A 27,221-nucleotide genomic window follows, 5' to 3' on the forward strand; every position below is an offset into this window, starting at 1 on the left:
GTCTGATTGAATTTACACTTCATTGTAAGCTGTATAATGTCATTTGTTGAACATGGAACATGATGCTACTCTTTAGGGCTCAATACAGCAGGTGAACCAGCTTGGCTTAAAATTCTGGGTTATATTTATGCATGAAAACAGTCCTCTCTGTTTTTCCTCTTTTGGCGTTGCTTCTTCCCATCCACTGGCCCTTGTCGTCGGCTTGTGCAGAAATGGCTGCATGGAAGAAATGAACTGGTGGTTTCAGTTTTGCTGAGTTGTCAGTTTCCTTCCTCAACGGAAGGCTTCATTCACCGCTCTGCTTTACCCCTCACCCCGAGTGCAAATCCTATTTCAATCTATTCATTATGACTTCGTGTCTCCGAAAGAGTGGTATGTATCATCCTGTCTCACAGAGACAAATCTGAAGACGTTCCAACACCTTATTACGGTTTTATTCGATCGATGGCCTTGACAGTACCTGTTTTATAGTGTGCCTGGCTAGGTAGCACTTTGATGGGTCTGAGAACATGTCATTAAGTGCGGAGGGCTGGCACATGTTAACTTAGACTCTTGGGATCGGCTGCTTTCAGGGATAAAATTGGGTTTGCACATTTCAGAACGAAAAGTCTCCCCACGCCTTATTCAATTCCTCTGGATTGCTGTGGAAAGGTTTCTTGTCTACATGCTTCAGCCTTTCCCAATCTGGATGCAGATGATGGGTAGGATGATCCAACTCATCTGTAGGGCCCTGCTTGGAGAACACGTGATGGGTATGGGCAAAGACATCAGGAATAAACCAGAACAAAAAGTGCCACTTTGGTCAGGTGGCTAAGGTATTAGGCTGGAAGCTAGGAGACTGGGACTTCTAACCTTAGGTGTGAAAGCCAGTTGGCTGACTCTGGGCCAATCACCAGGAGACTGTGAGTTCTAGGCCCATCTTAAGAATGAAAGCCAATTGGGTGACTCTGGGCCAATCACCAGGGAACTGTGAGTTCTAATCCCACCTTAAGCATGAAAGCCAGCTAGGTGACTCTGGACCAATCACCAGGAGACTGTGAGTTCTAGTCCCACTTTAAGTATGGAAGCCAATTGGGTGACTCTGGGCCCATCATCAAGAGTCTGTGAGTTCTAGTCCTACCTTAAACATGAAAGCCAGCTAGATAACTCTGGCCCAGTTCCTTTCTCAGCCCAACTCACCTCACAGGGCTGTTGTGGGGCAAATAGGAGGAGGAAGGAGTATTGGGTATGTTCATCACCTTGAGTGTTTTATAAAAATAATAAAAGCGGGATAAAACATCTAACAAAAGGGCCAATACTACCTCAGACGCTCAACCTATGGCCTTGCCAGCTGCCTCTTGAAAGCTGCCATCAAAATTGTAGCACTGAGTATGGAAGAATAATTAACTACAGATAAGCAGTAGTATTGCCAAGTTCTGCTATTTAATTCAAATTGAATTCAAGTAAATTCTGCCAAATTTTGAGTACTGTATATTTCTGCATCCTACTGTATGGGATGATCTAGTGCATGTCTTCTAGAAACTGGGTATAAGCCAGAAAAAAAGTTGTTTGTTCCTGATTTAAACTACCATTAGATGCATTAATTCAAAACGGAAGGCTCATCCTTTTGAATCTTGTAGACCAGGAGCAATTGTTAAGAAAAGAAAATTTAGTGGGAACTACCAAGCTTCTCTTTTGTAATAAGGAAGGCTATCTGGCTATTAAAAAAAAAACAGCCACTAACAGTAAAATTAATCCTAAAATTGGAAAGGGATTTAGAAATAACTCATAACTCTGTGCTGATAAGATCTTAGCTGGCAGTGAAGTCTCCTTATAAGCAAAATGTATAGGATTATTTTCAGCATAAATTTAATGTAAACTCTGGTTAGGATTAAGTTCCAGGACAAGTGTAACTTACCAACGTTTAGATAAAAATTAGCATTTGGCGTCCTTGTTCTTTAGATCTTCCACTGCACCATCATTGGAGGCTTCTGCAGATTGCTATGTAAACTAGAGGACAGTAACAATAGAGCAGCATGCATAATTCCTCTCATAGGGTTTGTAGACTCTCAATGAACATGTAAGAGTTGAATGCTTATGACGTGTTTGGTCTTGTTTGAAAGAGTGTGGATAAGAATGCCAACATCTCTTGAGGATGCATTATGAAATCCAGATAACATTAATGCTTGATTTAAAAACATACTTAAATGTTCTTAAATGTCCTTTCTCTTGAGGTGAAGCTGGCTCCAACCCCATTGACTTTCCAGAAAGCTCTTGAAACATGGTTTGATCAACTGGCCTGGAGATTCCATGGTAGAATGGAACTTGCTAGATAGTTCCATGATGTCAATCAAAGAGAATCTTCGTAGCTCAGGGATGACCTGTGTAGTCCTTGGTGCTCTCTCAGCTTGTTTACTTGCAGATGTTTCATTACCCAATTAGGTAACATCTTCAGTGCTGAAGAAGTTACTGTCAAGTTTCAAAGCACAGTCTTGCTGGTGTGAAAAATATTCCTTCCCAACTTGCCAACAAACCTGGGGGGGAGGGAAGGGATTGGAATGTGAGCTGCGAAGATCAAGAGGCCAGATCAGACCAAGAGGCCAGATCAGACCGGGAGATTCAAGGACATTCTACCAAGTGTCTGGGTAGACTGGAGGATGCTTTATCATAACAATATTTTCCTGCTTGATTGGGCAATATGACCTGGCCAGGAGGAAGAATTCTATGCTTTTACTATGTGTATTTGGGAGGGTTCTGGCTCCAGCTGGTTTTGCAGTCATAATGTGCCGAATTGGTGCACTCAATAAAGTTTTACATTTCGAGACTGGAATGTCTTGAAGATGTTTGCTTGGTTGGGTTCATCAGGCAGAACCATGACAGTTACCTAGTTGGTAATGAAACATCTGTAAGAAAACATCCAAGCTCTGAGAACACCAAGGACTCCATGTTTAAAATGAAGGTTGACTAAATGTACTCTCTGTATATTTTTTAGTCATTTCAAAATATTTTTTAGTCATTTCAAAATCTTTTAAAGTTATTTTGGTTGCATGTTTAATGGGCTTTTATCTATTTGGACTGTTTTATTGTGTACATTGCCCAGTGTTGCTACATGAGATGGGCAGCCATAGAAACGTGATAAAACAAACAAACATACATTTAGTTTCCATATCCATTTTACTTAATTTTGCGAACGTGATTCTCAAAAGAGTCCTCTGCCCTGAAATTGATACAAGCCTGCCTTAGATCATCTTGACAAATTAAGAATCTGATGCTTCCTATCAGTTATCGTAAGGAATAAATGCAAAATGCTACTTTTCAACAACAGTGTAACATGTTCCCTTGTGTGATGGAGAAGTATAAAATTACATATGTAGTGCAAAGAAATAGTAGAGCCTATCATTATGCAAAGAAAGTAAAAGTCAGCTTAGGCTAGATAAAAGAAATACTGTGTCATGAAATAACAACAACAACAACAATAATGATGATGATGATGATGATGTTGGAAGGGACTTTGGAGGTCTTCTAGTCCAACCCCATGTTCAGGGCTGTCCAGACTCTTCTGGAAAACTTCCAGTGTTGGAGCATTCAGTGTTGGAGCTTCTAGAGGCAATTTGTTCTACTGGTTAATTGTTCTAACTGTCAGGAAGTTTCTCCTTAGTTCTAGGTTGCTTCTCTCCTTGATTAGTTTCCATCAGTTGCTTCTTGTCTTGCCTTCAGGCACTTTGGAGAATGCATGGTTCAATGGTCAATTCACATAGAGATGGCCACAGATGCTTTAGAAGATTAGACAAATTATGGAGGATGAAATTTACAATGGCTATCATGTATCCTATCATGTATCCTATGTCAGGTACTATATACTAGCTGTGGATAAAGACATGGAGCACAGTTACAAACTAGTCAGACTCTTGCTGTGGTCAAACAGATTCTTTTCATGTAGGTGTTGAACTTGGGCAATTACAATCCACCACCGAGTTACAACATTGACTCAGGATACGAGTGAATGAATAAGAGAGTGAGTACAGAACATTTAAGCATCAAAGCAGATGTTTTAATGCTTCCTATGGTTTTTAATGCTTTCTGCTGTTTTTATTGTTTTAAAATGCTTTTTCAAAATTTTAATGGTAGATGTTCTGGATCGAAAACCATTTCTTGAGATGGGCGGCTACAGAAACCAATCAATTAAATAAACAAAACATAATCTTTTAGTACTTTCACTGACAGGAGATGACGATTCTTGAGTAGGTGGAGAAAAACCAGCTGATTTCAAGCTGAGATGGGCAGTTTTGTTAGAGGACACCGCGGAGATAAACTTGGTGGACTTCCATAAACTCATATCAGATTTGGAATCTTAGGCCTGGTGGTAGAGAAGGCCAGATTTGAAGGAACTCTGCAGGTGGTCTTATTCGATTATATCAGGGAAGCTGCAGAACCCCAGATGCTGCTCTGGATTACCCTTCCCTGGAGACCGGGTGGGAAATGCCTGGCTTTAAACATGTCCCTTTCTCTCCATACTCCCCTTTTCTTTTGCAGATGACTGACCTGCCTCCCTCGTTCTTAACACTGAAGCCAGATTGTTTTAACTAAAGATGGAAACACTGGAGTCGGAACTGACTTGTCCAATTTGCTTAGAGTTGTTTGAGGACCCCCTCCTTCTGCCGTGCGCTCACAGCCTCTGCTTTAGCTGCGCCCATCGCATCTTGGTCTCCAGCTGCTCCTCTGGCGAGAACCTTGAGCCCATCGCTGCCTTCCAGTGCCCCACTTGCCGACATGTCATCTCCCTTAACCATCGGGGCCTAGAAGGCCTTAAGCGCAATGTGACCTTGCAGAATATCATCGACCGATTCCAAAAGGCCTCTCTGAGTGGGCCCAGTTCCCCTAGTGAGAACTACCGTGAGAGAACCTATCGCCACAGCCCGACCATGTCGACAGTGGTGGACCGGATTGCTTGCCAGTTCTGCGAGCAGGACCCTCCCCGTGACGCCGTCAAGACCTGCATTACTTGCGAGGTGTCCTACTGTGACCGCTGCCTGCGGGCCACCCACCCCAATAAGAAGCCATTCACCAGCCACCGGTTGGTGGAACCTGTGCCGGACACTCACTTCCGGGGGCTGATGTGCCTTGAGCACGAGAATGAGAAAGTGAACATGTACTGTGTGGCTGATGACCAGCTCATCTGTGCCTTATGCAAACTGGTGGGGCGGCACCGGGATCACCAAGTGGCGTCCCTGAGTGACCGGTTTGAGAAACTGAAGGTAAGTAGAGGTGGTGGGCAGGCGAAGCAGGGACGGGTGCCATATGAAAAATCCAGATCGTATTTTTTTGGTAGCAAGGTGGAATTTAGATATAATCCAGCCTCGGTTTTGAAAGTGGCAGATTGCGTGAACAGGAGAGTGGACATTATTTGGATTGAAGCATCATAATAAAACTTTTTTCATCCTCTGTCTTTTACTTGGGCTTGAATCAACACTCTTATTCAAAGGAGGGACTTTGTTTGGGGGTGGGGTGGGGGAGATTGTTAATAATCCTGCAATTGTGTCCCAGACTAACCAGGATACAGGATAAAGGTGAGTGACAAAATCAGGACTTTAGTTTTTGGATAAATGCAGTGCTTTGGATTCCAAGGGATGAAGATGCTTCAGAACTCAACAGCTCTTGGTGACTCTTTAAAGCAGCTGCATCTTGTTCTTTCTTCCACAATTGTAGAGCCATTCTGCAAGAAGATACATTTGGTGTAAGTCATTTCCAGACGATAGTAGTGTATGTCCACCTGTATAGCAACTTTTATATCTTCCTATCTGTCCTGCACAGCTGGAATAGTTTGACAACAGCTGTATCTTGAGCCTGAAGTCTTTCTTAACATTTACTCCAAGAGAGGGTAGCTGGTAAATGGCTGCCAGAGGTGACTCAGCCTTCCAAACTTCTGGAGGCTGCATGAAACCATTTGGTGACACAGTGACTGTGGGAAAGAGGCATCATGGTGTTTTGGGTTTTATTTTATGCCAGATTTGGATGGCAATGGAAGGAGGAGGCTGGTGGGACAGGCCCACCCGACATTCCCACCTTTAAAGCCCATCTTCCTCAAATTTGAGATACATCCTGAAACTGCACCACTTTTGTTGCTGAGTTTTAACGATGCGATGTTTGGGGGTTGGTAAGTCATCTGGAACCTCTGGGTGGTTGGTTATGCGCCTTATTCTAGCGACTGGTTGCTCTTTTTAACAGATACATTTGCACTCAACAATATTTGCAGGTGTTGTATCCTAGACAGTGGTGGGATTCAGATAGGTGAACAACCGGTTCTCTGTGTGGATGCCGCTTCCAGAGGTCCATTCCGGGCCCGGGCAATAAAAAATTTGCTACCGGTTCTGCCAAAGTGGTGCGAACCGGCTGAATCCCACCACTGATCCTAGAGTTATATGAAAATGGGGTTTTGATGGTCAGGATTCGGCAGCCCAGCCTTCTCCCGAGGTCCTGCATTTTGTAAATGAGAGAGCCGATGTAAGTGAGGAGACGGGCTGTCTACTCTGTGGGAGGAATTGGAGCCAACCTCTCCTAGTAAGAATCATTCATTAAGGAATAACTTTGTTTTCAACGAGTTGAAGTCTGCTGCACCTTCAGTGGAACAACCTGCTTTTCTCCTCCTCCTTTCCCCCCCTCTCAACTACTTGAGGGTGTTTGTAAGTCAGATTTCAGCTGCACCAAGTAATAAATGTTTTGAGCAGCCTGCCTTGAGGAGAATAGACAACTGATGCCATTTCGGATCTAGCGGCTGTTGACAAACTGGTTTTATGCCTTGAGGGAGGTTTGATTTATGGCTGTCAGGGCTGACAGCCACAGCCCTAGTCTGAAATGTGCAGAATTTCTATAGACTGTTTTCCAGCATATTAATTTTTGATGTTGCACCTGCTTCCCTAAGAGCTGTTTATGCTTATGCGCAAGCTATCGTCGGCCTTAATTGCCCTTTTTAATTTTAGATTTAGCTTCTTTGACAGTAAGAGGAAGGTACATAGGCACATGTCCAGAGGTGCTGGCCTGTGTGGTAAGGAATCTGGAGGGTGATCCACCAGATCCAGTTTTGCATCTATGTCTGTAGGAGGCAAAAAAAATTAGAATATATAGATCCTTCTTTCCCTTGCTTTGTTCAATTATCAAGGAAGGATACTTTCTCACTTTTCCAGCCCAATCAGACCTACTATCCCAACCTAGCACCATCTACTTATTAGTGGCAAGATTTATATTTTGACGTTTCTTTTATTTAAAAGTTTTATAAATTTATTACAATATAAACCGCCTCCGCCCTTCCCCCCTCCCCCACTTCCCAGAGCTGATTACAGGATAAAAAATAAAATAAATAAACATAATCTAACTAACATTAACTAACTATACTATCAATCAAAACCATAACACACTTTAACTCCTTCTCCCAACAAATAGTAACAAATTAAGTCAAAAATAATAAAATAATTAAAACTAATAATAATTATCTAAAATCTACTCAAAAGAAAGATAATACTTTTCAATCTCATATTTCTTCTAAATGTAATCAATCCCTCTTCTCCAAACCATAATATATTTTTCTTGTAAATGATCCTTCAAATAGGCGGAGATTTTCTCCATGTCTGCTAAATTAGACACTTTAAGTATCCATTCTTCCAAAGTAGGCAATAAGTTTTTCTTCCAATATTGCCCCACCAATAATCTTGCAGCTGTTATAAGGTTCAACGTCAAATTAGTTTCTTTAACATCAAAATCTACAATAATACCCAACAAAAACAATTGCGGAGTAAACTTTTATCTTTCTCTTAAAAATCTTTTGAATATTCCACCAAGATTTATAGCAGATTTATGGCAAGATTTATAGAAGACCGGGACAACTTTTCCATTGAGAACTTCATGAGGAATTTGTCAATGATCCAAAATCCATTGAGAATTTCACTGGTGATTTGTTAAGGGTCCAAATTCCCTTGAAGATTTCTTTGGGGGTGTATTAATGGGTTCAAATTGCACTGAAGATTTCATTAGGGATGTGCTAATGGTCCAAATTCTTTAAAAAAAATGTATTTGATTCCATGCAGTAAAAATGAAAATTAAAGAGCATTTTTTTTAACATTTAAAACATAAGAGCAAAAAATAACCAAGTTTAAGGTTTGTACTTACAGATCTTTAGAAGAAACCTAGTCTGACTTTATGCTGGAGTTGCAAATGCGATCAATTTCAGCACAACTCTGGGGATTTGGCAGTTCCAGCACATTTGAGGAATACCAGATTGAGATAGATGGATTTAGAATTTGGAAGGCAAATTTTGCAGTTGACTAAGTTACAGACAATGACCTAGAAGGAGATGTGCCATTCCACAAGAGTTTCTAGAAGACCAAAAGGAGAAATCCCAAAGACAAATAAATAGCTGTGGTTCTTTCATCTTTGCCAAACTGGTTAAAACTGTCAAGGGAACCAGATCAAAGCTGAGCTGCTTCAGTCTGATTTTTTTTCCCCCATTTCAGCCAGGGATTTGGAAATTCAAAGCATTTCTATTCAGCGTCCTAACCCTTAAGTAGCAAAATGCACTTCCTGCAACATTCACAATGGGGTTTTAAACTAACAGGAATGTTCATCTGCAGCATTAAGAAGCATTATGCACAATGCTGGATTTTCATTTCACACAGCAGACGTGTGCGCATCAAAGAGTGATGTTGATCTTTCTGACTACAGCACATGTGCCTGTTGCATATTTGTGGTAGCAGTGGGCTATTCTGCTGATATTCTACACTGTCATTCTAAATATTCTGCTCATGTTTGATTTAATGGAAGATACATGATTAATTGGGAAATTAAAAGTCATGCAGCATATAGGTGAGGGGCATGATGGTGTTAGCAGTTATAGATGCTGAGCTGGTCAGCTGCAAAGCTGTCAGCTCAGGTTTGAGACCTGAGCGCAGTGTGATGGGATGAGCTCCTGTTCCTGCCTCAGCTCCTGTCCACCAGTTCAAAAGCATGCAATTGCGAGTAATTAAATAGGTATCACTTCGGTGGGAAGGTAACAATGCTCCTTGGCATATAATTCTCGCCACATGACTACGGAAAATGTCTTCAGATAATGCTGGCTTCCTTCGCTAAGAAACAGAGATGAGCACCATAGAGTTGGAAATGATTGGACAGGGAAAACGTCTACCTTTAACACACACACACACCCCACACACATATTTGTATGAGGAATTAGATCTTTAGCCAACCAGCCACCTAGGCAATTTTCTCTGTCTTTGGCAGAATGAATTGAAAAGTATCTCATCTTGTCTAAACAAATCTCATTGCAGATGTAAACTGTTTTCAGTTGTCTTACTTGTCACTCTCCAGATAAATACACTTTTTAGCCTAGCTAGCTCACAAAAAATCACTTTCAAACGTGCAAAGAACATACGGATGTTTATGAATACAAAGTTCACTTTTTTCGGGATGGATAACGTGCAACAGCAGTCCCAGAAATAGAATTCAAGGTGTTTACAATATTTAAAACAGGAATGGAGAGAGACTTGAAAGAAAATTGTGCATAGCAGACGTCCCTGATAAAGGAAAAGCCTTCACCTATTTTTGTAGCCTCAAAAAGCTCGATCATGCAGAATTGGAAGGAAATCTCCAGATTAAATCAGTAGAACTCATTATAGATAGTCCTTGACTTACAATCGCAATTGAGCCCAAGATTTCACTTGCTAAGTGAGACAGTTGTTAAGTGAATTCTACCCCATTTTACGACATTTTTTCCCCCACAGCTTTAAATGAATCACTGCAGTTGCTCAGTCAGTAACCTGGTTGTTAACTGAATCTGGCTTTCCCGTTGACTTTGCTTGTCAGAAGGTGGCAAAATCACGTGACCCAGGGACACTGCGACCGTCATAAATATGAGTCAGTTGCCAAGTGCCCGGATTTTGACCATGTGACCATTGGGGATGCTGCAGGATTCGTAAGGGTGAAAAACGGTCCTAAGTTCCTGTTTTTCAGTGCCGTTGTAACTTTGAATGAATTCACTAAAGCAGGCATGTCAAACTTGCGACGTCACGTGCAACATATCGAGACAGTTTTGCCATTGCCGCCAATGCAGTCGGTGCGGCTTCCACGTGATGCATCTGGCCCGCGGGCTGGCAGTTTGACACCCCTGCACTAAAGGAACTGTTCTAGGGCTGGCTGTATTGGGGATTTTTTTGTCATTCTTCCCTTGGTGCTTTTCAAACGATGGTGAATTCTAAGAATTGTAGTGCAGGAGATCCTGAGGTTTAGGAAAGGATACAACTAGGTTTGATTTGAATTGTAGCAATCAACAAGGCCACCATGTTGAAGAAGGCTAAAATCGAAGGCCCATCACAATCTTGATTTGAAGTCCTGCTTTGTCCCGCAGAGAAGATTTTTGTCGTTTTGGAGGTTTCCAGTTGAGGATTTTTTTGGGTAATCTAATCAGCAGTGCTTGCTTTCAGATGGTCCCCGTTTCTCTCTCTTCTTTGAGATGGGTAAACATCCTTTTATCAAGGCAAGCCGATTTGCTTCCTTTCCTCAGCCTTTGAACACTTCAGCCTAAGGATGAGTTCCTTGTGATTCAGCTAGAAGGGTTTGTCTTTTGCCCTCTTAGGGAATCGCTCTAGGAATGTGATGGATTAATTCATATTTATAACAAGTCTATTTCTGAGGTCTAGATGCATTCGGTCTAGCTACTGTGTGTTTCTATGTATGCAGAAACCCAGCCAGGGTGACTGGAATCAAAGAGAACGATTAAAAATTTCTCAGATATACCTATGCAATTAGAATCACATTAGCACCGTGTTATTTTAGCACAGTGATTCCAGAGCACTCAGGATTAAAAAAAAGAGAAAATCTTAACAGCCCTTATGGAAGCTGGCAAGCTGAGCTTTGCATTCTGTGATTTTCACAGGGCAGTGGAGAAGTTGGTGCTGAGGGTGGAATTCATTATGAATCTCAGAGCCTATAAAAAAAAGAGAGTCTTTAGAGCTAAAGGTTTTTAATAAACTTGAAAATGTCGAGGTAATATTTCTGGATCTGACATTTTGAGCAAGCAGCATGAGCAAAAGTCAGTCAAAACCCAGAGATTCTGTAACTTATGCAACCATAGTTGGATGACCAAGTATCATGACCAGTGTTTTGTTTTATTTATTTATTTATTTATTTATTTATGAGGCTTATATACCGCTTTAAGTGCAAGCACTCTCTAAGCGGTGTACACCAGTAAGCAATGTGTATATATATATATATATTTACATTGCCTCCAACAATCTGGGTCCTCATTTTATCTACCCCGGAAGGATGGAAGGCTGAGTCAACCTTGAGCCGGTGAGATTTGAACCGCTGACCTGCTGAACACAGTCAGCTAAAGTGGCCTGCAGTACTGCACTCTAACTGCTGCGCCACCTCGGCAGAGATTCCACAATCTGGGCTTACTGGTTTAAGAATTTGAACCCGCCCACTGCAACTTTGCAGAGTTTTTCTGCTATAGAGAATCCCCGTGGCTGTGAAATTCCAAGCAGGTACCTGTTTTTGACATCGTTCCCTTGAATGACAAAGAACAATTAGCATCTTCCACCGAGACTGACTTGAATTTGTTAAGAGACTTGAGAATCTCTTCAATCAATGGGGGCCAATAATTCTGTCGTGGCATCAGGAATTAGAAAAAACGTCTTGCTTTTATTTTGCATTGTGGTCTCTCGAAGTCTCAGAGAGCAAACCACCCAGTGTGTTCTTTACTCTTTATTTAAAAAATGTGCACAGTGTTAATGGTTCTGGGTGGCTTACCGCATATACAGTGTAAAAGCATCCATTAACCACCCAACTAAACGCCCCATTAAAACATAATCAATAGAAAGCAGAGGTTAAAATAGAGGTCTTCAAAGGCTCTGAAAAACAAATGGTATTCAGAACTTTCAGCCGAATTCCCGTAAAGAGAGGGCTTCCTTTCCTGATAGTTTATGCCATTTAGATCTCATCAGAAAGAAAAAGGAACAAGTCACTGGGGTCAACATTGTGCTGGAATCTCCAAAAATACCCTGCTGACAATCTAGCGATGTGAATATGGGGCAGAGGATGTGGGAACAGGTGGTCCTGTGAATATCTTGAGCTTAGATTAGGGATTATTTTTTGTACCAGCTTAATTGTTGGTTAAGGAATTCCAGCTGGTGGGGTTCAGGAGAAAGAGCTTTTCCTGCTGCGATTCCCTCCCTCTGGAACATTGTCCTCCCCCAGCCTCAGATGAGGTCCATATCCATCCTTTTGGTCTTCCAAAGGGGCCTGAAGACCTGGCTCTGCCAGTTGGCCTGAGACCCCCACTGGGAGCATGTCATTCTGGAAGGAAGTAATGGTTTTGATGTAGATGGAAAATTGCCATTAAGAGAAATGATAAAGTACTTTTGAATTATATTTTAATTAACAGAGGTGATGTTTTGAAAGCATTAATTAATACTATAAACTGTCTGAGTGTGATGACCTGTGTGCAATTCTATGAAGAACATTTTTACAAGAAGTGCCAACCGAAAGTCACAAATGGTGTAAGATATTACACGTGTAGGGGAGTGTGGTTCTCTGCACATTGTATAAACTTCCCTTTTTCTATGCGTGTGGTCTCAAGATATGAACTTCTCTCTTTTAGTGTGTTAAAGGTAGATAAGAAGTCATCCATTAGGTTAAGCGTGGGCAGCAAGGTGTATAAAAATGACATGCTGGGAGTAACTCAGGGTTCAGAATCTGTCATGCTAATGCTCTGAACCATTGTGCACAAATAAACCTGTTTTCTCCAACCCTTCGTGGTCTTGTCTTCTGATGTAAGTATCGTGGTTTTTCCACAACATTTAAATAAGATTCCACCTCCTCTCCTTGTGCTTCTTGGCCCCTTCCTCCCCATCTTCATCAATTCTGAACTGGTTGTAGGGTTACTATTTATTGTTTTAATGTTCTAAAGTTTTATACGATACGTTATTGATTGTAAGCCACCAGAGATTGTAAGCCTCAAGGTGAGATGGGCAGCCTAAAACTTTAATAAATACATACATAGGATAGGTCAGTCTTGAAAATTTCTTTCCCTGGATTATTCTTTGACCTTAACTCGGTGGTGTTGGGTGGGAAGGTGTCGGAGAAGGGTTCAAAACTCTTCAAGATGCGAAGCTCAGAGTTGCAGTTGAAAGGTTGCCATTCACCAGGGCCTTTGATCATGATGCCAGCTCTACCATCTTGCTCTTGACCTCTTAACACATGGACACACTTGCCTTAACCTCTGGCATCCTTCTTTTTTTAAAAAAATAATTTTTTATTTTTCCAAACTCTCCTCCATACATATACCGTGATATTTATCAGATGTTAACATACATTCTTTTTACATTCATATATAAGATACTTTTAATAAAATGAAATAAATACATACACGTGACTTTTGGTGTTGCTCGCCCATTTCCCCTTTCACTGTATCCACACTCCTTCTTCTCTACCTTCTTTCTCCCTTTCTTCTCTTCCCTACTTCCCTCTTCTTCCTCTCCTCTTCTTTTTCCTTCACCACTCTCCTCCCCTTTCTCCTCACTTCTCTTCTTCTCCTCCAACCTTCCTACTTCCTTCTCCCCTCCTTTACTCTTTTCTCTCTCCTCTCCTTTCTTCCCTCTCATCCCTCTTCAGATACAATTCAGGGGTAATGTCCGAGCAACTCCTCTCTCCAAATTTCCCTATCTGTATTATATACAATAAGATTAATTTTCTCTTACATTAATACTTCTATTTATCTAACCTTCTCGGTATATACTTCTATAAATATTTATATAACCTCCAGTTATTCAATACTGTGTCGCCTGGGTCTCCCTCCTTATCTGCTCCTTCTTCTTCCATCTAAATTGATGTTAACTATCTTTTAACCGTATTCTCTTTTCAGCCAATCATAAAAAGTTCCCCAGATTTTCTTAACCCTCTTCATTCCAGTAACTTGACTTTCGACCTGCTGCAGGTGGGTAATTCTTTGATTTCTTGGCCTTGCTTGTAGTTGACGGTGATCAGTTTTCCCCCCTTCTTTGTGGGTCTTATTTCCAGTATTAGAAGCTGGTGCAGAAGAGAAGGATAACCTGTTTTGTAGAACCGGGCTAGAGTGGGAAAAGGTTTTCTTGGACCCAATCCTGTGTTTTCATCTACGGTTTTCAAAACAATCCACCATCTCAGTCTTGGTTTTTCCATGAGTGGAGCTAAGAAGGAAATGATAGCCTTTCAGGTCTGAGATGGTTCATTTCACTCTTTTTAATGGAAGTTAAAAAAAAAAGGGGTAAGACTGGAGACTCACAATGTGATAATTGCTGGTTCCTTTCCTACCTCTTCCTGCCCTGGTTCCATTTCTGGCGGTTCATCAAATGAAGCAACGGTACCGAAGGCTGGTTACTGTTAAGAATTTAGCACTAAAGATCTAATGAAAATGAAAGTAAATTATTGTAAAAGCCATAGCATGACCTAGATAAAAGTATCAGAGGCAGAGGAAAGGGAGGGGCAGGAATCGATGTCAGAGGAAATAGCTGGAGAACTGGAAATTCTTCGCTGTCAATTTTTTTTTCAGGGGTGCAACATCTGAGACCCAAATTCAATAGGTGAAGCCCGTTTGATGTCCTCTCCCCCCCTTATTTTCCTCTTGGTCAAATATATGGATGACATATATAGAGGACAAAACCCCATGAAGACAAATCTCTACCTGGAAAACTTTACAGAGTAAAATTTTGTCAAAGGAAGAAAATTTTCCAGCAAGAGATTTGTCTTCATGGAGTTTTTGTCATCTATATAACTGCAGCAGGATTATTGCTGTTAGGACCTTCCCAACGATAGGCATTTAACAGGGATATCAGAATCAGTCTAAAACACAGTTCTGCATCCTTTTGAAAATTTGGTTTTTTTTAAAAAAAATCCACATTACATTTGTCCTTTTTGGTGCATTTCTCCTAATAGATACTGTTTTTCCTAACAGATACTCTTTCTCCTAATAGATAATGTTTTATAAATGATTTCCCGTGATTTATGCATCTGACTACACAATTCTTCCTAAGGGGTATGTGTGTGTGCTTTAATGTTGTACAGTGAATCCATCACTGGGAGAATAATTGTCCTGTGGTCTACAGACTAGCTCAGTGTTAAGTTTGAGACAATTTATATGAAAATGCAAAGTATATGAATGTTTCTTCTGCCTCTAATCCCCATGCTTTTGAATCCTGTGCCTTTGTTGGCTAGGAATTTTGGGACCTGTAGTTCAATACATCCCGGATGGTAACCAGTTGGGGAAGACTAGTATATAATATAAATTTCTCCCCAATTTTGCTACCTGATGCAGCTTTGCCTCTTCTTTGTTTTATGTTTAGGCTATCTGGGATTGTTCAGAAGTATGTCTGCCCAATGGGAGAGTCAGAAACATTGAATATATAGATGTAGAGAGGGAGAGAATTTTCAGGGTTCTGCTTTGGGGGGCATAATTCCTGTTCTTGTTTAAAGAATAATTCTAAGAGAAATATTATAGCACGTACCTCTTGCTAGCTTTGAGAATTGCTGAGCTCCAGGAGACACTGATTCTTGACACATGTTTGGCTGCATAGGTGGCAAAGACAGAAATAGCGACTATTGTTTATTTCTACACTGTCAGGTGTGAAGAACCAGGGCCACTTGTTAAGTTCCAGTTAAGCTGATTTATTGCTCCTGCCTAAACACAAGGATCTAGTCAACTAATGGTCAGCACTAAATTGGTGCTAGATAAGAGTTAACAGAATTCGAGAGAGATTGAACATTTGTGGGAACATAATGATTCTAGGATGATTCCTCTCTTGATGCCACCTCCAGTCTCTGGTTGTCCTTCTCCTACTGTTGCATTCTAATTCCATGATTGGCAATGGATGTTGGAACTGATGGCCCATTTCTGTTGGAAAAGCATTGGGTTTTAGATGATGCTGAGAATCAGATGATTTTGTCTCTGCAGGCATGATCACATGTCTGGGTCTTCAGCTGTGGATATGCTTGAACTGAACTCAACTTGACACAAAAGCAACCCTGAAAAAGAGGCCAAACTAGCCACCATCAAGCAATTTGCATTTCATTAGAGATTCTCTTCTGCAGGAGCAGTGGCTCAAGGTGACTCCAGGCCATGCAGTTGCATAACAGGTTTTGGGTGACTAAAATCTCCTCACTGCTCAAACATTCCTTTTGTTTTTCAGTTGTGTGACCTCATTTGAGAGTCTAGCTTTCTCTCATTTTAAAACCAGTTGGATGGCTACTCTAGCAGCATGAGGGGATTGAGGCAACTGACCCCCACATCTTTGGATTACCAGGATCATGGGGGAACTACAGTTTATTGAGTTTATTTTCCAAGCTCTTTTTTGGGGAAAGGAATTTTAGTTTAAATCAGGGAGGCTAGCTGTGGGTGAGGCTTGCAAGGATTTGGGGATGTGCATGAAATTTTATTCTTTCTCTCTTGTTTGTTGACCTAGCTTCAACTTCCTAACAAAGATTCAGAGTCAGCCATAACTGTGTGTAGGCGGAGGATAAAAAGTACAAATCAGATATGACTACTGCAGGATATATGATATAGGGGCAGTTTGTTAATGACAAATGGTGGATGACAGCTACTTTTTTTAAAACAAAAATCTCTAGGCTTTCTTTCAGCATTGTTAAACTTCATATATTTATTTCTTGAAGCATCTCATTTATTGAGCGATGAGCATTCCTTTAAAAAGCCATCTAAACAATCCTTGCAAGTATGACTGGAGGCTAGCGAACCATTTCTGAATTTTTTATACCTATCAGCTTAAAAAAAATAGCTTGCAGGATCAGCCATGATTTTTAACCACATTGACTGGATTAACAAAACATGAGAAGCTAAACCTAAGCAAAGCACATTATGGCTTAGCATATCATGCGCTGTAGACCCAGCCAATGAAAGAGGCTATTGTTCATGTAGTCTGGGATTGTCCTATATGGAAGCATTTTCCCAGGACTTCAGTTTTTTCCATTCCTACAAGGAGATTCCAGGCTTGAAGTGGGTGCTCTGAATGATAGCCCCTTCCCCTTTTGGGGCACAGTAAAATTTGTTTGAGATCACAAACGGGTATAAATTGGTTGTGCTATTTAGTAAATCTCCTGAGGGGTTTTTCTTCTTAAAAGATAACCATGAAACAAAGACTGACAAATCAGTTCTGTTTATAAATGCTTTAGCTGCGCCAGCTGGTTTTTGAAGACAATAAACCTGACACTGGGACTTTAAGCTAATTCAGTAATTTGAAGAATGGCTAAGCCTTAGAAATTCAAAATGGCAAAGGAGATTAAAAAAGCATTGAAACCGATGTAGGAGATGACATGAAAATGTGATTTGTCTCACAGTGGCTCTCTGCCATCCTAAGAGGGTCATTCTTTTTGCATCTGAATATAATATCCAAACAGGTTAAATGGTAGAGTTCTGTCTGCCTGTTACTGACCAGGAAACTTTGATGACTCCAACTGACAATGTTGTTGCGGTATTCAGTGGAGAACAAAGATTGGTGAGGCTGAAGGACAGATGCCATGGAAATGTACAGTATGTAACCAAGGGAGATATACCTTTATGTAGCCCAAAGAAGGGAAAAAAAGGGAAGTACATGACAACACAATTTTGCAAGAAATGTCTGTGTGTACCGTGAAATAATTACTATAATTTAAATTGGGGGGGGAATCATCTCCCCAGCATACAGGTAGTCCTTGACTTAAATCATCATTCATTCAGTGACCTTCAAAGTTACAAGGGCACTGAAAAAAGTGACTAATGATCGGCCTTTGCACTTACGACCATGGCAGCATCCAATGATGAGAATTCAGGCACTTGGTAACTGGTATGTATTTACAGCAGTTGCAGCGTCCAGGGCTCCCAACTGCAATCTTTCCAGTTCCAGCAAGCACAATCAATAGGGAAAGCCAGATTTGCTGCGTAACTCACTTAGCAACTGCTCTGATTAGCAATGGAAGTTCTGGTTGTTAATGGAGGACGACCTGTACCGAAAAATATGATTATATTCTCCTACATCTGTTTTGTTTTCTTGGATGGGCATGATATTCCAGAGTCTTTTCTAGCATCAAGTTGCAAAACCGTCAATACACTTCTCGTTGTGCTTCAGAGTCCAGTTTTTCCTTCTCTGGAGTGTCACAGGGAATATCATGACTTGCATTGTTCTGATCCTTGTAGATATTCTGGGGTGCTGCCTGGCAGAACCAGGGGGAGGAGTGAAAAGAGGCATCAGCCTAGATTGTTATGTAGCCACAAACAAACTAAATCCAACCCACCTTGATTGCCACCTTGATTGCCGTTGAATCTTTATCTAATAATAATAAAGTTGGAAGGGACTTTGGAGATCATCTTGTCCAACCCCCTGCTCAGGCAGGAAACCCTATACCATTTCGGACAAATGGCTATCCAGTCTCTTCTTAAAAACTTCCAGTGTTGGAGCATTCACCACTTCTGGAGGCAGGTTGTTCCACTGGTTAATTGTTCCAACTGTCAGGAAATTTCTCCTTAGTTCTAGGTTGCTTCTCTCCTTGATTAGTTTCCATCCGTTGCTTCTTGTCTGCCTTCAGGCGCTTTGGAGAATAGTTTGACTCCCTCTTCTTTGGGGCAGCCCCTGAGATTTTGGAAACCTGCTATCATGTCACCCCTAGTCCTTCTCTTCATTAAACTAGACATTTCCAATTCCAGCAACCATTCCTTATATGTTTTAGCCTCCAATCCCCTAATCATCTTTGTTGCTCTTTTATGTACTCTTTTTAGAGTCTCAAAATCTTTTTTACATCGTGGTGATGAAAACTGGATGCAGTATTCCAAATGTGGCCTTACCAAGGCATTGTAAAGCGGTACGAACAGTTCACATGACCTTGATTCTATCCCTCTGTTAATGCAGCCTAGCACTGGGTTGGCTTTTAAAAGTACTTTCTAAAAGTAATCAGGAGCTGACTGTTAGTTGAGAAGATTCCTATGCATAAGTTTTAGCCCAAAATCAGTTAAATCGAACCTTCAAATTGTGGACCTGGGTTTTTTTGGGCCTGACATCCTGGCATCTAATTTTTTGCCCAAGGCCTTCATTGCTACTCTACCCCGTGATGATTTCCAGCATATTTCTTGATTGCTTGTTCTTTTACTATTGACTTAAAATGAATAGCATTCTCAGCTTGGAGCAAAGAACCTTCGGTGAGTGATAAGGGCCATATTTTATCTTCATTTTTATTTTACAACAGAGGGCATCCTGGGCTTGTACAGGCTAAATGGAAGAAGGTGTCCAAGTTCCCAGAGACCGGTGAGGTCCCATAGATTGGGCCTCCTTCAGGTCCCGTCGGCCAGACAATGTCGGCTGGCGGGCCCTCGGGGAAGGGCCTTTTCTGTGGTGGCTCCGACCAGGTGGAATCAACTTCCCCCCGAGGTTCGAACTACTCCCACCCTGCCGGCCTTTAAGAAAGCCGTTAAAACTCTCCTGTTCCGGCAGGCCTGGGGCTGATGTCCCCGGGGGGGGGGCGGGATATGATCGGACACGCTGTATGAATGTATTTATTTTATTGTTTTATTGTTAGATGATTGTTTTAATTTTGTAAGCCGCCCTGAGTCCTTTGGGATTGGGCGGCATATAAATAAAATTAAATAAATAAATAAATAAATAAGTTGCCTTCTTCCCATCCCTTTTGATAAAACATTTAAGATTCCTGCCATAACCAGAACTAGTTTAATATTCAAGATGCCCCTTTTTTTTGCCATGATGAATATTCAGCTCATGAATTAGCATACTGCGGTGAATTTTGCATGGAGCGCTACGTGTTTTTTGAACCTATCTCGATAGTCGAGAAGCTTTCCCCAGATATTGGCAGTCGCAGACTTGTACTCACTCGAAAGAGGACCAGCCCTCGTTATGAAGCAATCCCATCTCTCTGTCACTTGTTAAGGGAGCCCATTTTTTTGTGCGTTCGGGTTTTGAACAGCTCTTCCTTTCGCCATTCAGATTGGCGGATGTCGTTGCGGGACTTGTCTTCCTAATGAGAGTGTGTCTTTCAAAAGTGTAATTTGAATGTCACTTTCGACGGAAACGTTGACGTGCTTTTGAGAGATTTCCCGGGCAGAGTGCAAGGAGGAGGAAATCTCAGCTTTTCACTCGCTGGCAGACAGGCCCCCTTCCTCCATCTCAACTTGGGTTGTTGAAGCCCACCCCACCATTCTTCTGAACTATCCAAGGCAAAATCACCATCCGTTTGGTTCATGTAGAGCAGGGGTCTTCAAACTTGCCCTTTATGACTTGTGGAGGTGGCGCAGCAGTTAGGGTGCAGTACTGCAGGCCACTTTAGCTGACTGTGTTCAGCAGGTCAGCGGTTCAAATCTCAACCTCACTCTGAGGTTGACTCAGCCTTCCGGGGTAGGTAAAATGAGGACCCAGATTGTTGGGGGCAATGTAAATATATATATATATATATATATATATATATATATATATATATATATACATATACATATACATTGCTTACTGGTGTACACCGCTTAGAGAGTGCTTGCACTTAAAGCGGTATATAAGTCTCATAAATAAATAAATAAATTCCCAGAATTCCTCAGCCAGCAAAACTGGCTGAGGAATTCTGGGAATTGAAGTCCACAAGTCATAAAAGGGCCAAGTTTGAAGACCCCTGATGTAGAGGTTATTTTTGACTTGATCCCTCTTCATGGCAGCACGTAGCTAAGGTTCATCCAGGCAATTAATTCAGTTAAAATCTTTTTCTTGGTTGACCATTTCAGTTAATCTTGTGGAACTGAGGGTAGCGGAGAAGCGGGTCCTGTTCTGAATCAGGGCTAGAAACAGTTCTAGGCTGCCGGCCCAGATTTCTGCAGATCAATCATTGCAAACCCTTCTTTCCTGAGTGGAATTCTTCCTTCAGTAAGGTAAAAGATGAAACTGTTGGGAAAACAAAGCAAAGAGTTCACATGAAAGACAAAATAAAGCAAAGAGTTCACATGAAACACAAACCCTACCCATGAAAGAACAATTGCGTAGGTAAGCATCCCAAGAGAATTTTTCTAGTTATATATGCTATTATTTCTCATAGCTCTGAATAGACTTTTGGTGATTAGGACTGAATGGCGAGTTTTTATATTTTGATGATTTGATGAGGAATGAGATATGGAAACAAGTGGTTTATTAATTGAAATATTAAAGAAGGTGTTATTGTATTTGTTTATATATATCCGGAGTAGAAACAAATACAAGCCATCTTTTGTATATCTTTCATTGTTTCTTTTTTCTATCTCTGCACTTTTCTTTTTCTTTTCTTTACTTTATATTTCTTCCCTAGTTTGCATTTGTCTTTTATCTTACTATTGTAAACTTTAATAAATGTATTATTTAAAAAAAAGGGGGATGATGTGTAAGAGGATTAAGATGCCTAAAGGAGAATTTAATGTAATAATTTAAATTTAATGCTTAACATTACACCCAAGTTCTCTGCCTTGCTAGTCTTCTAACAAGCCAGACTATGAAATAAACTTCTGAATCCAGATTTTGTTGGGGAAGTTGGCTTCCAATATCTGGGTTTAGCTAGGAGGTCAAACTTTTCTACCTGGTGTAAATTCCTGGCTAGCTTAGCTGAGAAGGAAACATTAGAAGCAGGGGTGCATGCCCATGATGAATTTGGAAGATTTTCAGCTTAGTGTCCTGTGAAAAGGGGCCCTGTCTCTCTCTGGCTCCTGCACAAATCTTGCACAAATAATGTTGCAGAGAAGCCCCCTTTGTCACGCCAAGGTTGATCAATTCCACAACTTTTAAGAGCAATGGTTATTCTGTAAACCTTCCTCTCTGCTCTCCAGCCCTGCTAACCTGACAAACTAACTAGTGTTGCTTAATTGTCAAGATGCCCTGGGGTGCTGTGAATGGGTGCATTTTTGAAAGTCCCCCTCCCTCCCTTGATTAATGTTACTTTTGTGAAGTGCCCTCCAAGTGCTTTTGAGGACCTGGGCTTGCTCTTCTCACTGCTTCTTGATCACTTGCAAATTAAGAAGGGGCGGGGAGGGGAAAGGAAGGAAGGAAGGGAAGGACGAGAGAATGTCTTTATCACAAAAATGTTCTAGGAAAGCCGTGTTCTACTTTTCCAGCCGTTTAGAAAACCAGGATAGGCTTTTATGGTAGGCAACCGACATGCTCTTGACAAATTGGTGTGTTTTATTTAAAGCATTTTACTCCTCGTTTTGTCCAAGCGGCACACAATGAATAATGGAACGGAAGAGTTTCTCACTCCATGGAACTCAGACAGAGTTACCTGCCTTTTTCTCCTTTCTCCTTTCGCTGACCTGCAGCATCACTCTGGGCATCCTGGTAACCGGTGGGGTGCTGTCACAAGGCAGCTGTGAAGCCAGCTGTTTGGACTTTACATAGCAGCAACGTGGCCATGGACTAACAAGGATGAGAGCTCAGTCCAGCACATCTGGAGGGCTTCAATGCAGGAATGCTGCCTAGTTTCTCTTGCCTAGATTTTATTTTAATGCAGAAGGGCTATGGATGCTCCTCCCAGCTCATTAAACTCGACTCTTCTCTGTGCACTTGGACACTCGTGCATTGCAATGGAGAAGGCATCAGACTGTTACTAGCTTTGGTCTGCTGCCCGATCGTCCCACTTGTCAGTTTTGAAAAGGAGCCAATGCAAGCTTGGCTTGCTATTTTATTTTGATTGCTATTCAGTCAAAGGAGGTGTTTCCCCCCCTCCCCCTTTCCCCCTTTTCCCTTGTACAAACCTAAATCACCCAAGTTGTTGTTTCTGAGTGAGTTTCTTGCAGATCTAGAATGGTAGCTGGGAAGCTGCACCGTTTGGGGGGCGGGACTGATGCAAAGTAGGCAGGGCCATGTTCCTGTGGGTGGGGCCAGATTGACCGGGCTAAGTTCTGAGATCAGTTGGGGGCCGTCTCCTTCTGTACTACCATTTTTGTGTACTTCCCATCCCAAGAGGATGGGGATTAGAGGGGGTATTAATTGTGTTGTCTACACCAGAGGTCCCCAACTTTTTGGGCACCAGGGACCGGTTCCGTGGAGAAAGGTTATTCCATGGACTGGAGAGTGCGTGGTTTTGTGTGCTGCCTGCAGCCCACGGATGGGGCTTTGCTTGTTTGTGCGGACCGGTTGCTGGCATGCCACGGGCCTGGTACCGATCCACGGATTAGGGGATGGGGACCCCTGTCCTACATGCTTGCAAAGTTGGTTTAGAAACCATAACAAGATATCCTAATCCAGAGGTCCCCAACCTTTACGGTTTTTCCGCAGACCAGAAAGTGCGTGGTTTTGTGTGCTGCCTGTATCCTACGGGTGGGGCTTTGATTGTTTGTGCGGACCGGTTGCTGGCATGCTGCGGCCCAGTACTGGTCCACGAACCGGGGCTTGGGGACCCCTGGTCTACACCATCCTTTTGTCTTGATGGTCTTTGCAACTGGGAATCTCCTGCTATTATAATAGATTGTTTTTATCTTGGTCACTACAAAACAGCTTGAAAAATAATTTCAATTCTTATAGATTGCAGTTTTTAATAATGGAGCATCGTTTATGGTTAGACCCTTATTCTTTCTGGGGTACTTTTGTAAAGTTATAGATCTTTCAGCTGATTTCTTTATTTTCCGGATTTTTTTTCTTCTCTCCAATGCCCGTGCCTGTGATCAGCACAAAATAAACAGAACTCAATATGGACTTTGAGCCACTTGTGCACGGATGTTTCCTGTCTCTCTGAACGAGGGAGGCAAAATCGGAAGTCTAAAAGCCAAGGAACGTTTTTGTTTTTCCTTTTATAAGAAATGTTTAATATCATAAAATATAAAAAACACAAACAAACAAGAACGAAGTTGGAAATTAAGAGAGGGAGAAACAAGAAAGACATTGAAGAAAAACAACATCCATACCATTGTGCCTTCCGTCCTTTCTGTTCAATAACTATTATCTCAAACTTTTTCCCAGTGTTTTCCTTTCATTTCTAATTCCCCAAATTAAAAGTCAACAGGGAGAAAAAAGGGGCAGTTGAAAGAAAAAAAAGGCCCAGTGATTTCATGCAACAAGAGGAGTCTTCCTCTGAAAAACAAAATTCTGTCACCTCCAGTACATTTTTGACTCGCCTAACGAAGAGTCAGAACTCCCAATTTTTTTACTAACGTGGGAGAGTTCTGTGGGTAATTATGAAAGCCCTGTTTGAATTAAAGCAAGACAGAAAATTGTTTGGTAACGGCTTGATGCCTTCAAATATTGGCTTTTAATCCCTGACTCCTTGGGTACTGCTTGTTTTCCTGAATTTATGTATTAGGCTGGGTTGGGAGAAAAAAAAAAAATCAAAGAAAGCTATTAGATGCCAACATTTGGATATTTGGGAGGTACCGGACAATCCATGCCCAGTTGGAACATTGTTTCAGACATATTTCTTTACCTAAAGAAGGAAACAGAATTTCCTAGGACGGCAAAGAAGCGCTGGCGATAGGAGTGACTTCTGACTTCCTACCGGCTTCCCCACTGACTCTCTTTGCTCGTGGAAATCCGTCAGGGAATGAATGTTGGAAACAAGCATGTGACTATGGCTGCATGACAACACGGCAGCACTGAAGCAGAATACAGAATAACAAGAGATGAAAAGGATTGTGGAGGTTCTTCTACTCCAGTGGTTCTCAACCTGTGGGTCGGGACCCCATTTGGGGTTGAACGACCATTTCATGGGGGTCGTCAAACAACGCAGTCCGCCATTTTTTCCCCCTTTTCCTTAGCTGTGCTACTCCCTTTTATTCTATTGGCTTTTGAAAGCCAATAAAATAGACTCTCTTGAATAGAGTCTAATTCTATTGGCTTTCAAAAGCCAATAGGAATTGTCCAGGCTGTCTCTGCCCCGCTGAACCCGCCAAAAGTCCCATTCTGCAAACGGTGCTACACCAGCTGAGTAGTCCTCGACTTACAGCCAGTTGAGTAGTCCTTGACTTACGGCCGGTTGGGGGGTCACGGCATTAAAAAGGTTGAGAACCACTGTTCTAGTCCAAAGCAGCCACATCTTCACCAAATTTCAATCCCATGGGAGTCCTGGGTCTTGGATATTGAATGCATTCTGTAAATTAGCCCATTTCAGGTGGATTTCTTGTCCTACGGTGCACCATTTCATCCAATAGAAGGTTACAAACAGAGAAACAGACAGAAGGAGAGTTTTAACAGTCTCCTGAACAGGAGGAGAGTATTTTTGTTTGAGATGGGTGGTCTCTACATTTGAGAAATATAAAATAAAATAAATAGCATCTAGATTTGAAGTTATCTTAGGACAATAAGAGTCAAGGGATTAGTAACACGGTTGAGATGTACAAACCTGCCTGGGAAGCTATTTAAGTTTAAGAGGGCTAATAATTAAGATAGGAATTTAAGAACATCTATTGCAAGGCCAAAATTTTACTCCTAAATTTCATCTCCTGATGCCCGTGCTCATATCTGCCTTTATCAAAAGTCTTACAGGGTTTATGTATTTATTTATGCTAGAAGTAAACATAATGTTTTGAAATTTAACCTTTTTACAGGTAGGTCAAATTTCCTCCCCTGCCCTCCACAGCTAATAATATTTTTGAAGAAAGTTGTTGGCTTATGATGCCTTTATAAAGCTTAGTAGAGGCTCCCAGCAAACTTGAAAACTTGTTGGACCAGTTTGGAGGGCAAAAAGAGTGGGTGTGTATGTGTAACTTGGGAAGGAAAGTGTCTTAACAGCTTCAGCTCCAAACAACCCCCCCCATTCTCCCCCCCCCATCCAATTGCCAGTTTTCAGCCTGAGGTTGCACATTTATGTATTCACAGTATTTATCCACCACCCAATATGTAAATTCCCTTGCTGGCTTGCAGTCGTAATAAAGCACAGCTGTAAATGAAAGCAAACGCAAATGAAGCATAAAAACTTTCCCAGTCAAGAATAAAAACAGAGTAACAACAAGCCAAGAATGCTCCAGCAATGGTAAGAATTAAACCAGTTTGAAATTCTTAAAGAGTTGAAGAGGCCCGAGGGGATTTAAAAAATGTCTTTTCCCCTAGTAAAATAAAATAAAATGAGAAATAAAGAGCGTAAAATGGCATTGCTGAAAGCATTCCATAGACGAGGGCTACCAGAAACAGCTTTAGTGGATATTGTTGATATATGTCAGCAGAGAAATTGTCTAGAATGTACTAAGGCACTTCATATTTAGGCTGGGAACGGGAACAACAAGAGACATTTTATCACTTTTGGTTGGACGTGTAAGAAAGCTATAAAATTCTGGATTCCAAAATGTACTCTCATTCGGAGGACATTAAAGATTAATATGCAATTGAGACAAGAGGCCTTTCCAGTCCTTTGGGAATGACGGGCAAGCAGTTGGAATAAAATTATGGAATCCTGTCTTATTGCCTGATAACTGCAGCAAGATTATTGTATGCCCAGAAATGGAAAGACTTGGCAGTGCTTTTTGCCTTGTGTTTTTTTCTTTGCAAATGTTTCGGTTCTTATCCAAGAAGTTTGTCTATGGAGATTCTCAATCATCCAGGCTGTGGTTGTCCCAAAAGTGACTGGACTTTGTTTGTAAAACAAAGGATGACTTTTGGGACATCCAAGAAGCTTCTTTAGTTCTGAAATGAACCGTTTTCAAAGGAAAACCCAAGAAAAGTCCAGTTGCTCTTTAGAAAAAATAAATCTGGGACAACCAGGACTGGATGATTGAGAATTTGGCATGGCTGGTGAAGGAGATAGAATTTGCTGACATGGCTAAATTAACTTCTTTGATCAGAGAAAAGAGAATATTTACGTTTATTGCTGACTAGAAACCCTCAGAAAAAGAGTTATGTATGATTTATGATTCTGATGACTAAACAGGATAGGTTATAGAAACATGAGAGTTATGTTGTAACCATAGACTAAGAGGTTGGTTTATAATTGTATTTACAACTGCTGTAAAAGTAGATGATGATGATGATGATAATAATAATAATAATAAAGTTGGAAGGGACCTTGGAGGTCATCTAATCCAACCCCCTGCTCAGGCAGGAAACCCTACACCATTTCGGACAAATGGCAGTCCAGTCTCTTCTTAAAAACTTCCAGTGTTGGAGCATTTACTGCTTCTGGAGGCAGGTGGTTCCACTGGTTAATTGTTCTCACTGTCAGGAAGTTTCTCCTTAGTTCTTGATTGCTTCTCTCCTTGATTAGTTTCCATCCGTTGCTTCTTGTCCTGCCTTCAGGCGCTTTGGAGA

At 41.4% G+C, this 27,221-nt stretch overlaps 1 protein-coding gene across 2 annotated transcripts in view; it reads left to right on the forward strand.

Annotated features, from left to right (window-relative positions):
- MID2 (midline 2) overlaps positions 1–27,221 on the forward strand; it is a 137,518-nt gene that overhangs the window by 27,677 nt on the left and 82,620 nt on the right. For both annotated transcript variants that reach the window (XM_039331121.1, XM_039331115.1), the window contains one exon: positions 4,513–5,234. In XM_039331121.1, coding sequence (XP_039187055.1) covers positions 4,569–5,234 — 666 coding nt within the window. In that variant the 5' untranslated portion in view covers positions 4,513–4,568. The remainder of the gene's footprint in view (positions 1–4,512; positions 5,235–27,221) is intronic.

The sequence above is a fragment of the Crotalus tigris genome, unplaced genomic scaffold (assembly GCF_016545835.1).
Source record: "Crotalus tigris isolate CLP2741 ecotype Arizona unplaced genomic scaffold, ASM1654583v1 scf7180000017622.5263843, whole genome shotgun sequence".
Classification (NCBI taxonomy): domain Eukaryota; kingdom Metazoa; phylum Chordata; class Lepidosauria; order Squamata; family Viperidae; genus Crotalus; species Crotalus tigris.